General features: G+C 42.3%; 1 protein-coding gene across 1 annotated transcript in view; it reads right to left on the reverse strand.

The window, feature by feature from the left end:
• The window catches only part of bmp2k (BMP2 inducible kinase), an 82349-nt gene extending 68697 nt beyond the window's left edge, over nt 1-13652 (reverse strand). Inside the window, exon 1 of the mRNA XM_055640246.1 lies at nt 13025-13652. Coding sequence (XP_055496221.1) covers nt 13025-13190 — 166 coding nt within the window. The 5' untranslated portion in view covers nt 13191-13652. The remainder of the gene's footprint in view (nt 1-13024) is intronic.
• Nucleotides 13653-13898: the final 246 nt, after the last annotated feature.

Raw genomic sequence — 13898 nt, forward strand, 5'->3', positions numbered from 1 at the left:
AACTGACAGAGATATTAATGATTTTACAAAATTCCCGATTCTCTCTGCTGCCCCAACTGGTGTCAGGGGGGACGGACTATAAAACAAGGAAGTGGTGTGCCTAAATCAGTGTCTGCAAGCTGGAGGAAGGCAGAGGGTTACATTTCTCTGAGCTGTGAATAACACTGAACACATGTCTACTCAAATGTAAGTGTCCTTAGTGGTTCTAAAACGCTTGCAGAATGTGTCTATTGGTTCTAAAATGTTTGCAAAAAGTGTTTATTGGTTCTAAAATGTTTGCAAAAATTGTCTCTTTTGGTTCTACAATGCTTGCAGAATGTTTTTTTATGTTCTCCCCGCCCCTCCCCCCCCCTCTTTTTCCCCCCCCTCCCCCCCCATTCCTCCCCTAAACCCCCCCCTCCCCTCCACACACCCCTACCCCCTTCCCTCCCCCCCTCCCCTCCCCCCTCCCCCCTCCCCTCTCAGCACACCCTCTCCTCTCCCTCCTCCCTCCCCTCCCCTCCACCCCCCCCTAAACCCCCTTCCCTCCAACCTCCCTCCCCCTCCCTACCCTCTCCCTCCCCAGCACACCCTCTCTCCCCCTCCCCGCCCACCGTCCCCTAAACACCCTCCCCACCCACCCCCCTCTCCCCCCACCTCACCCCCTCTCAGCACCCCCTCTCTCTCCTCACCTCACTCTCTCTCTCTTCTCTCCCCTCCTCACCCACCCTCCCTCTTATCCTCCTCTCCACCCCCCTATCCCTCTTCCCCCTCTGTGTCTCTGTCTCTCTCTCTGCCTCTTCTCTCTCTGCCCTCACTCTATACCCCCGCCCCCCCCCCCCCCCCCCCTCTCTAAAGGGGACTGCAAGCTGGGGGCTATGCGCCGGTAGAAAGGGTGGTTATGGGGTAAAAGGAGCAAATTAATAATATTAATATAATATCAAGGGGGTCATTAGCGGGGGGGGGGTGAATAGTTAGTATGTGACGCTGCGTGCCGCCCCCCCACAACCGCACGTTGGCGGAACAGACCCAACGGGTCTGCACTTGGTCTAGTATATATTGTAAATAGCTGGGGTCCCGGCAATGAGCCTTGCGGTACCCCACTAGTCACTGCCTCCCATTCTGAAAAGGACCCGTTTACTCCTACTCTTTGCTTCCTGTCTGCCAGCCATCAATACGGATGCGGATAGAATTTCTCCAACGGTTTGCGTTTTTGCTCAAATGACATTTACCATCTTAAGGGAGGGACTGACACGGCAGATGCACAGCATTATGCAATTTGTTGCCATGGCTTCCAGTGGTGCTGATCCACCAGCAATTAACCAGCAGATGAAGTTGCAATAAAGAAAAATAAAGATGACTACACAGGAATATCACTCTTTCATTCATTTGAACTTTTTGTTACATAATGATTGAATTTGTCCAAAGAACATATCTTGCAATTAAGATATAATCATACGACAATAGAATCAAAACAAAAAAATCATTCCCACTAATAAACTCATTAAGGACAAGTTCATCCAAGAGACCATCAGCAAGTGATCACCAGTACACAACATGGAAATCCATCAGTGATAACTCTATAGGATGAGCTAGCCAAAATCCAAGATTTCACTTGCAATAATAACGTAATTGCACAGTGAAACAATTTGCAGTATTTAGGACTGGTACATTGATAATTTGTCCAATAAAGTTCAAACTTGAAAAGTAAGAGTCCCCAAATAGAAACAGCTGTGATGGGAGAAGGATTGTAAGCTGGCATCATCGACTCTGAGTGAGCAAGTCAGCTCAGCAACACAGCTCCCGATTGTTGCAACTATTGGGGATAATGGGGACCAAAGGCTCACAGAAGTTGCCTACAGCCCCATAACCGTTGGAAAATACAATCCTACCCATTCCATTAATCTCGCACAGACTTACTCATATGTAGGGGCTGTGCATAAGTAAGGGACGACCTGTACTACTCTGCTTCTTTCAGTGATCTTGATCACAATAGAATGACTGGGATGCTGACAATTATGAAGCACAGCAGTGGAACACAATTATACATTTTATGAGATTGAAGGTAAGTACACTGAATCTACAAATACAATATGCCATCACCTGATACTATCTCTTAAAGCATCCAACTACTCAACCCAAAGTTTTCTGTTCCTCACTGACTTAATTTAGAATTATGCTCCAAACTTTAGCACAACCATGTTCAAGACAAACACGATTCTGACGGGACAGCACTTGATCAGTAATGATATAAAAAGGTCAGCATGGATTTAATGCTTAAGTCTCTACCATGAGACAAAAAAACAAAACAGATTTAACCATCAATGCTAACCCAATGCTAATATTTTAACACTGGGTTAACATTGCATGCACGGGATGAAAACTTAATGATGGCCAATCCAGTATTAACTTCCAAAAATAAATTGGACATGTCCACCACAGATTTTCTGGCAACTAGTGGTCTGGCACCTTCTTTAATCCAGACAAAATTACGAGGACACTTGAAATCAGCCCCCAGAAGTCTTCCCGATAATGTGGACTACTGCTCTGATTGGCGGGTCGAATATGCCCCCTGCAGCCGGGACTCTGGAACTCCGGCTCTGCTGGAACCGGCAGTTCCATTCCCATATCCGACTTCCGAGGCCGACTTTGTGGGCCGATATCTCTGCTCCCAAGGCAGCCCATTCCAATACCATTGGATTCCTCTCAGAGGCCTTCTGTTGGTCCAGCAACACAGAATGCATAGAAAGGCTTTGCAACCAAGTATGCCAGAAAAACAGTGGTGGACCTGTACTTTAAAAAGGAAAAGTTTGTAGAGACAATTGAAAGGAGAGAAAAAGGACAATATGCAGTACAATGAGCCAATTGTCTCTCTCCTAAACCGCTAAATTCAACCATTCCCAGTGGATCACTTAGATTTCATAGAGATCATCTTTCATTCTTTTACACCTTCAGTATAGGCTCAACATGTTCAACTGTTTGTCAGAAGACAACACCTTGACCTCATGAATCAACTTCGTGAACCTTGCTGAACCGACTCAATCAAGCAAACCCTTAAAAATATACAGCTCACAAATGGACCTTTACACAAATTGTGGTCTCACTGTGAAGTTATTGCAAGACATCCCTTCTTTTATACAATCTCCATTCCAGCATTGGCCAATATACTATTCTTCTTCCTAATTATTTACTGCACCTGAATGCTAATTGTGTTTCACATTCAAGGATATCTACATCCCTTTATTGAACCAATAATCTATTCATACAAATATATTAACCTCAATGCACAAGTTCTTACTTGTATAGTAATCCATTACACTTTAGCTTTTTGTTTGGAAATCCAACAGCAACAAATGTACTCGTTCCTTTCATCTAGCTTGCCAGTTACATCAAAGAATATTAATAAATTAGATATGCATAACTTCTAGTAGATAAAATTAGGCTGATTCTGCATAATTGTGTTATGATTGTCTTAACATTCTGCCTCTATTTACTGAACAATGGATTCCAACATTTCTCAATGACTGACATTAAGGCCAAGTGGTCCAGTTTTCTGTTTTGTCTCCCTCTTTTCGTCAATTCACAAGTTCTTACTTGTATAGTAATCCATTACACTTTAGCTTTTTGTTTGGAAATCCAACAGCAACAAATTTACTCGTTCCTTTCATCTAGCTTGCCAGTTACATCAAAGAATCTTAATAAATTAGATATGCATAACTTATAGTAGATAAAATTAGGTTGATTCTGCATAATTGTGTTATGATTTTCTTAACATTCTGCCTCTATTTACTGAACAATGGATTCCAACATTTCTCAATGACTGACATTAAGGCCGAGTGGTCCAGTTTTCTGTTTTGTCTCCCTCTTTTCATCAATAGTTTTTAAATTTGCAGATTTCTATTCGGCTAGAACTTTTCCCAGAACCTAAGGAACTTTGTAAGACTACAACTAAGGACACCTCTGTTAAGCAGGTTTATCAGTATTCTATCTACAATCAAAAGTAACATCATTTTGTGGCAATTATACAAATTGTAGGAAGGTATAAATATCAAACGTACAGCATGAAGAACCTGTTAGGGTTTTTAGGAGATTCTATACAAACAGGCATAACTGTTGAAGCTTATATATGACATTGATTTTATACTGCAATACATAACTGATTAGATAATTTGACTATAGTACAAATTATCTCTGGGCAATAATCCAGGGACTCATTTATAAAGATCATGAATCCTGCCATTGATATTTTAATCCACTTGGTTTAATGTTTACATGCTTTTAATTTACACATATCTGGGATACTGAATTTGATTGACAATTTCATATTTTTCAAATGGGATCATCAACAGGAATTTTGTTGTGAGCTACTTAACCTTTACAAAATGTGCCTATAAAATAACTAACTGAAAATGCAGGAATGGAGAACCACAGTCAAGATGTGAATGAGTAATACAGAATATTTCTATATTCAAGTACAAATTACTTTATCCTGCAAAAGATATATATTGACAAGCTTAATACAAGCCTGCTTCTATCCTGGCCTGAACCAAATGATAGCGCAAGTCAGCTGCGCCAACATATGACCTTCAACTCAACTGAATTCCCCACTGCAAAAAGTACATTTTGCTGCAAAAGTCTAAGGATATCATGCCAACTGACAGAACATTTTGAAATAAACCACTTAATTAGTAGAATTTTAATTCCTCCGTATTTGGGCATATAGACACAAGGCTTTAGAGTACAAGTACATGCCTCCAGATTACAATTACTTTAACCATTACTGTACCATTTCACGAATCTGTCTAACTCTGCCTATATTCAGGTATTTTAATTCTGGCAAAAATAATTACATTCAACTATATGTTAGTGTTGGGAATTGCTGGTCGGCGTGGACTTGGTGGACTGAAGGGCCTGCTTCCACGCTGTATCTCCAAACCAAACAAATATCTCAATGACTTGCTTGCAAACAGAAATCCAAATGTCTTTTGGACAATGCCAAAATATATATAACACATCAATATATGTATGCAAAAGTACCTGCCAGCCTATTCTACAGCACCTCTGAAACCATTCATGATAACCTATTTGCCTAAAGCAAATTGGAAATGACATAAATTGGGCAATACTATCATGGCTATTCTTAAATAGGGGGACAATCTTAAATACGGGGACAAAGGCATAGTGGTCAAGTTCCTGAACTTGTGAATAAAATTCTGGTTACTACTCCAAAGACCAGTTAAGCCAAATAAAATCAAGCAAGAATTATTTTAAAGGGGCTTGAAACTGTACCATGAAGTTACTAGATGGTTCAAACTAGACTAGGAAAGTAAATCTACCTACCATCCATACCTTATAAATCAGTCTGAAGAGGGGTCCGAACCTAAAATGTCATCTATGTTATCCCGAGATGCTGCCTGACCTACTGAGTTACGGAACCATTGTGGGTTTTTTAAAAAAATAAATACGTTTTATTTATATGCAACTCCAGAAACTTAAATGTGGCTGACTCTTAACTGCCTGTATTGGGGCAAGAAATGCTGGAATTATTCATGTAAGTGACATTAAGAGATCCAATTTACCCCAAGAATGTATCTTTTACAAGTAAGCATTCATTCCTATTGTGTTGATCCATTCAATAATGCAATGGGTCAGTGGAATTATAACATCAAGATTTAAATCTAACAAGTGCCAGTATTTAGATAGAAGGTGTTGCAAAAATGTTTTGCAGTCACACTCTGACAAAACAGAATGCTGCTTATGAGAAGATCACACTCAAAATATTTTGTTAGAATTAGTCTTCCCTGCACCTTTCTTGTTAATTGCAATTTGCCAAGAGGGTCTATTCATACACTGACAATGAAGTTTCCCAGGAGGAACAAATTATGTCTCTGGAGTACAGACCAGGGATTTTTGAAAGCAGAATACAATCCTCCATTCAAACTTAAATCAAAATAAATGGAAGGCAGTGGACTAACTCAGGTTAACGATCAGTACAATACACAGGTCATGCATTGCAAGATAAAGATATGTGGACAATCTGATCTAAGTATTGAGCTAGAAGTCAGCAATACATCTGAAAGAGTTCAACTTTAATTTAAATGTGCAGATGTTTGATTAAGCTGCAAGATCTTTCAGCAATTTAAAATTGTTCTTTGAAGAATACATGCTACAAAAGTAAGAACAGAAGAGTCACATCCAAGTTCGCTGCACTTTAGTAAATCCTTCTGTTCTTAATTTTTTTTTAAATCACAATGTTCCTTTAAAGGAATGAACATATTTTATAGCTGCAATAGGACTTATTAAAACATATCTGGTTGTCATGTGCTGAAAAGATGAATTACACCCAAAAGACACCAGTTATTACTTTTAGAGGCATTTGGCTATGTATAAATCCACTGTACTTTTATTGTATGAGATGTTTTTAGATGCATTGATGCAATGCAGCACAACAAATCTAAAACGTTATATTTTGCTTCCAGCAAGACACAATCCCCTATAGAGGCTGACACACAAGCGTCCATTATCTGAGGTAATGTCCATTCCATTTTCTTGAATGAACATTTTTTTAGGGGAATGAGAAATGACAGTAAGGTTTAGTTTTTATTTTAAATTAACCTTTCAGTTGACCTTTTAGTCTGTCAAAATGTGATTAATAACCACTATTTACATAAACTTGAATTGCATGCCCAACAAATGATTCAAACCTCAAGGAGATAGCATTGCTGTGATGGAATATAACTCAAGTGATTGGAAACAGCAATACAGTATGTCTCCTTCACCAAAAAGACCAAAAGATGGAAAAGTGTAAAAATAGTATCAGATATCGAAAGAAAAATAATGAGCAAATGGGATAAAATTTAGTTTAAAAAATGGGATATGAAAAAATGAAAAATGTCCCCGTTTAGCTCAAGTTTGTCTCAAAAGTACATAATGATGCTATTTGGTACACTTCGAAGTTGATAGCCCTGCCATTATTAAAAGGCTAACCAGGCGATCCAGGCCCACTTTAATGTATTAGCATTGAACAATTTTCTGTAGGTGTTAAAATCATGAAAGATTAACTAATGCCGCAATTGAATTAAACAGTTATCCTAACACGCAGCTTTTACTGTTAAAAAAAAAACAGGAAACAGAAAGCAAAATTCTCATGTGGTCTCATACAGTTCTCAACATATTGAAGGTGACTTCAATTAAGTCCAGTTGTTTACAACAATGATGGGAAAACTCCACTGTTAAAATCAACAACTACATTTTCTGCCAAATGAGTGTCACAAACTTCAAAAGGACTTCTGATGGTGAGCTTATGTTAATACACTGTAAGCAATTATGTACACATTTGTACGGTCAAGCATAATGATCAGGAAAGACAAATTAAATTCCAATGCATTTTTGGAATTAAAGCTTTCAGTCGATTAGTAAAAAGAATAAATTTTGCTGCACCTGAAATGTGCATCTACCCGTATCATAAACGGGTCTTGGAGTGAGAAACTTTACCATACCATAGAAGGTAATTAAGTTTAATAAAACAACAAAATACTGGAATAACACAGTGGGTCAGGCAGCATCTGTGGAGAACATGGATAGGTGGAAGTGAGGAGAGGCAGGACAAAGCCTAGCAGGAAATAGGCGAATTTACAGAAGGCAGGGGCAGATGATGGACACAGGCCAGAGATGAAAAATCATAATAGTGGGCAGCACAATGATGTAGCGGGCAGCACGGTGGCACAGCAGTAGAGTTGCTGCCTTACAGCAGCAGAGACTCGGGTTCGATCCCGACTATGGGTGCTGTCTGTATGGAGTTCGTACGCTCTCTCCGTGGCTGCTTCGGTTTCCCCCACACTCCAAAGATGTACAGGTATGTTGGTAAATTGGCATGGTAAATGTAAAAATTGGCCCTAGTGTGTGCAGGATGTTAATGTGCGGGATCGCTGGTCAGTGCAGGCTCGATGGCCTGAAGGGCCTGTTTCCGCGCTGTATTTCTAAACCAAACATAAGATGTGCGACAAAAGGATTTTAAAGTTACAAAGCTGGAGGAAGAAATGTAGGTGAAAGGGGAAAAGGGAAATAGGTGTGTGTGGCACGGGGGGGGGGGGAAATGGTATTGTAGTTACCTAAAATTGGATAATTCAATGATCATGCCATTGGAATGCAAGCTACCCAAGTGAAATAAGAGGTGTTGTTCCTCCAATTTGTGTGTGGCTTCAATCTGGCAATGGAGGTGACTCAGGACAGAAAGATCAGTATGGGAATGGGAAGAGGAGTTACAATGGTCAGCAACCAGGAGATCCTGTAGCCTTGGTAGGCCGAGCAAAACGGACGTCAAACCTATGCTTGGACTCATTGACGTACAGGCCATATAGGGAACACCAGATGCAGTAGATGAGGTTGGAGGAGGTGTACGCGAGCCTCTCTTGCAGCTTTCTTCTTCCCCCCCCCCCCCCCTCCACAATCTGAAGAAGGGACCCAACCCGAAACATCACCTAAAATGTCCTCCAGAAATGCTGCCTGATCTGCTGAGTTACTCCAGCACTGATATTTTTTTTTGTAAAACAGCATCTGCAGTTCCTTGAATCTGTAATTAGGTTAAACTCAAAGGTTATTGAAAGAGAAGCCCAACAATCATGGGGCAAATGGAAAGTAGATGGAAGAATGAGTGGTGGAAAACCTATCAATGGAGCCCATTGAAGCCACAAGTTTTAAAAGGTGCAGACCCGTTTGGCCCGTCCCCCAAGGCAATATTCCACCATTGACCCATAGCCCCCAACTGCGCAGGCGTAGCTGACGGGTTCCCGTTGTGATGCCAGAGATCCCCGTTTCACAAATGAAAATCAACTCAAAAAAGGAAGAACAAAAAGTTTTATACCACTGTACTGATATGCATAATGCAAAGCAATAAAGCTACAAAATGGACAAAAGTTAATTGTAATTTTTTTTTTAAATCTCCAAGTTTGCGGATGACATAAACCTGGGTGGCAATGTGAGCTGCGAGGAGGATGCTATGAGGCTGCAGGGCGACTTGGATAGGATGGGAGAGTGGGCAGATGCATGGCAGGTGCAGTATGTGGATATACGTGAGGTTATCCACTTTGGTGGCAAGAACAAGAAGGCAGATTATTATCTGAATGGTGTCAGTCTTTGAAAAGAGGAGGTGCAACGAGATCTAGGTGTCCTTGTACATCAGTCACTGAATGCAAGCATGCAGGTACATTGTAGCAGGCAGTGAAGAAAGCTATTGGCATGTTGGCCTTCATTAGTGGGGAGGAGCAAAGAGGATCAACTGGCTTGCATTCACTGGTACAGAAGGCCCTGGTTAGACCGAAACCTAAGGTTATTGAGGGATTGGACAGGCTAGATGCAGAAAAATTTTGGTCTCCTAATTGGAAGACCAGGGGACATTCTTGCTATTGGCAGGAGTGCAGCATAGGTGTGAATCAGGATTTCTTTGCCACCAGGAGTGGTGGAATTCACTGGATGTATAAATGTTGAAAGAATGGATCGACTTGGCTTGTATTCACTGGAATCTAGAAGGATGAGGGGATATCTTATAAACTCTATATCAAAGGTGATTGAGGGCACAACAGTTGGACAGTGTGGGGGCTAGACTTGGCAGGGGGCAAAGTCCATTTAAAAATGTTCCCATGTTGAGGAAGAAGTCAAGAACCAGGGGTCACAGTCCTTAAGAATAAGGGGTGGACAGGCTATAAGGGTTTGGACTGAGATGCTTGTGATAATCTGTGGATTGTCTTTGCCACAGGAAGGGAGTGGAGGCCAATTCACTGGATGTATTCACTAGTCTAGTTAGCCGTTCGTACGCCTTGCAGCTAACCAGGAAAATCAAGGGATATGCTCTCGGTCCCCCCATAAAAAATAGAAAGAAAGTAGGAACAGGGTACTGATTCTGGATAATCAGCCATTATTCGAAGGGCCAAATGGCCTACTTCTGCACCTATGTTTCTATGTTTCCTGTGCCACTCGCCATACTAGCCACAAAAAATAATGTACTCAAATTCTTTACAAACCCTTTGACAGTAATACATAAAGTGTCCACAGGAAACCAACTTCTATCAAATGACCTGAAACTATTGTTTAAATACATACTAAAAGAGGCCATATCCCACTTCCATTTCAACACTGCTCCTTGCACTGAAAACAAATCAAAAACCTTGTAATAGAATTGGTCACAGACTTTGACATGGTTGCCAATACAGTACAATATGTAAAGTGTGATTGGGGAAATTTTGAATCCTTGGACAAGGAGGAGTGACAGGAAAAAAAGCTCTAATATGGGAGGGAAAGCAGGGAAGCAAGAGAACTGGCAGGTGTGTTGGGAAGATATTAAGCCGGTATGCAGACCGGCTGCGGGAGGCAGTGCAGTGCCTCAACAGTGGAGCGGGTCGCTGGAGGCCCTGCAACATTCTTGTGCTCGGCTGGACCGGGCGCCGCTCCAGTAGGCAAAGCACATGGACCGGGCGTGGCCGACAGCATTGGAACAGCCAAACTTGGCCAGGTTGTAATGCCACTAGGACAGCAGACCTTCATGTGGGTCAGGTCACAAACCCTGCACTTATAACTGGGACTTGAAAATTGTGCCAAACTGACAACTGCATACTGTCTCAGTGTACTACTGCTATACACTTGTACTGCATCTGAAATGCTTCTCTCATATGTATCTAAGTGTACAAAACTATACAAAAATTTCACTGTACCTTGGTGCACGTGACATGTAAAGTATCATACACCCTGTAAAGTATTAGAGGGGGCTCCCAGAAGATTCTCTAGTTTTATAATCAAACATCGGATTATACAATATTTGATATAAATTGACATTAGCAGCAAGGTAAGTAACAGCATAACAAATTTGCATTAAAATAGCAAAATATGTCCAATCATACTGAAAACACACGGTGCTCTGAAAAATGATTTATTTCCTGTATCAGGTGCTCGTCAAGCATTGAATGCAACCATCACTGTCGCTGCGAGTTACAAGTACCTCTGCCTCATTCTTTAACGATGGAAACAGAATAATCATAACCCACAACCATTAAAACAAAGAGATAGTTTTGCTCTCACTTAGACCAAAACTTTGTGCATTTGAATGAATTTAGATATCATCTGGTATGTAACTAAAGGTTACATAAAAATAAAATAAACTAGTCGAGTGCTGAAGACAAATTGGCAAGCCTCCACACACCAGGTGGATCACTTTGGAAAAATAACAAAAACACTTAACTAGGTGCTCAAATTTGTGCAAACTAGAACATCATATTAATACAGGGCATTGATGTTGTAACACTGCAGAGTTAAATGACTAATTGAAGCTATCATGCAAAGAGATAAGATACCAATACCTCATCAAAGGATAGGATAAAAGAGTAGAAAGCTCAGTCAATAGGATCTTAAAAGGAGCATTGATTTGTGCATGTAATTTCAACATGTTACCTAAGTGTGAGTATGTAATACACTGCAGACAAGACTAAAATGAAGACCATTTCATCTAATCAATGGGGCAAAAGAAACAGAATATATATTACTGAGGGAGGTCTTGTACTCAAGTGTGCTGGCACAGGAAGCAAGGTTGTAAGTGCAAGTTTTAAGCAAGCGTATGATATGTCTAGATGCATGTCTGGTGGTAAGCCAGTCATAAATGCTTTGGATATTTGAAATCTTGAGCAAAAAACAAACTGCAAGAGGAACTCAGTGGGGTAGGCAGCATTTGTTAAGGGAAATGGATAGACATTGTTAAGGGAAATGGATATCCTTTTTCAATCTGCCCATTTTCCTTCACAGATGTTGCATAAGAGAACCAGAATTCCTCCAGTACTGATTTGCTTTCCCATCGAGGGGTAATTTTGGGGGTTATGGGACAAACATATGACACAGCCACATTTATGTTGCAACATTAACAAACAGGACAGAATTAAGAAATAAAGTTGGACAGAATAGTATGCCAAGTTTTTACAACAGCCGGGTTAACTATAAACTAATCTTTGCATCAAGGTACCACTAAAATCACTTTAATCTAAAACACAACTTTCAACCACACTGTGTAACATGACACCAAAATGTTGAATAAAAACAAATGTCTTAATTTTATTGATATAGGTTTGAGGTAACATAACGTATGAAGAGCTCTAATTTTTAATTGACTGAAATACAATGTTACATACACTTGTCACTGTATGTACTATGCACTGCTCTACACTGAAATGGTGTAACAAGTTATGATTTTGCCAAATAAGCTATTTTGCACACAAAAAAATATTATACTTGCCACAAAAGTGCTAGCATAAACACTGTCAATTTCTAGTGATCAGATAATACATTTAGATGCAACTGGGTTTAAGGGAGAGAAGTGTCGGAACTCTCGTAAAGTAAACTTAACAGGCCTTATACGCAACATACAGTACAAAGAAAAGTCCAAAGCATTTTTCTACTTTATAGTAGGTTTGAACTATTATTGCGTTATTTTGCAGTGCCAGGGATGCCTCCAGCCCACCCCATCACACATTTCACATAGGTTAAAACGTTTTGTAAGTTTGATGTGTACGTGTTGGCCTGCAAAGAAAACAAAAACTGAAATTTGTCACACTTACATTAAGACACACGGCTGGCTAAGGGATCAAAAGAAGACAGCATTAAAATAAAATTCTACACCAGAACAAAGTGGGCAAACGACTACAAAAATGGGAGGAGGGGTGACACTATCATGTTGAGTGGGGTATCTCAAGTTCAGAGAGTGCAGCACCGTGAGCCATTACCCTACTTTTAAACCTCTGGCTGACCTTTTTAAGAGTAGCTCGTCAGTAGGTAAACAAATACACGCTGGGAATGAAACCGAGAGCCTTTCCTGGAGGGCGCCGACGTGATGGGGTCGGGGTTTGAAGGCTGCCCACGGACGGGGCAGTGACTCCTCGGATGGGGATGAGGATTTGGCGATGGGGCAGAGACCCCCTCGAACCCGCACCCTCTCGCTCGCCCCCTCCCTCAACTGTACAAAGCCTCGGCCAACACGCCCACCCACCATTCCGCTGCCCACCCGACCTACCCTCTGCGATCAGCTCCTCCACGGTCACCTGGTAACGTCCCACGCTGAACACCCTGCCCACATAGTTGCCAGCGCTGCCCGCCGACGAGCCGCCGCCGCCGCCCCCTCCTCCAGCACCGACATATCCCGCTCCCTCGGGTTTCGATATACGCGAGAATTTCTTCATGATTCAAAAGAGAGAAAAAAAAAGCAACGGGCAACTTCCAGCAGTTGCGCCACGCCAGTCAGATGTTGCCGGCCACTGCTTCCTCTCCTGGCTAACTCGCTCCGTCCGTCTGTCCGTCTGTCGGCCCCGCCGCCTGCCCCGGGCCGGGCCGGCGGCAACTGCGCAGGAGGTGCCGGGCGGGCGGGCGCGCTCCCCCTCTTCCCCTCCCCTACCAGCCCAACGGCATCGCGTTCGGAACGGTTCAAACGGCTCGAAATTCCATCCCGTTGAAAGTTCGGAGCGAGCTCGGGGTGTGGCGCGCCCGTTGCTGCGTGAGCGAGCAGTGCAGAGCAGAGCCAGGCAATGTTAGTGCTTGTGCCGCGCTGCCTGCACGTCCGTCGCTCTAGTCGCCCAGCGATCTCTCTCTTTCACCCACAACCGACCGAAGATCATAGATCTTTGCCCCACAACCCGCCCCGACCTGCCAGCCTCCCAACATCACCCCGCGCCCATTGGTCGGCCCGCCTCCCCACCTCCCGCCCCCTCCGGACATCTTTGCCGGTGGTTGGCTCGCACCGTTGTCAGTCGCGCAGCCGTGGTTGAGCTTCGTTCCGCCGTCAAGGGGCGGCGATGCGGCGCAGCGGTAGAGTTACTGCCTCACAGCGCCGGATACCCCGGTTCGATCCTCACCTCACCTCGGCCGCTGGCCGCACGGAGTTTGTATGATTT

The sequence above is a fragment of the Leucoraja erinacea genome, chromosome 1, assembly GCF_028641065.1.
Source record: "Leucoraja erinacea ecotype New England chromosome 1, Leri_hhj_1, whole genome shotgun sequence".
Classification (NCBI taxonomy): domain Eukaryota; kingdom Metazoa; phylum Chordata; class Chondrichthyes; order Rajiformes; family Rajidae; genus Leucoraja; species Leucoraja erinaceus.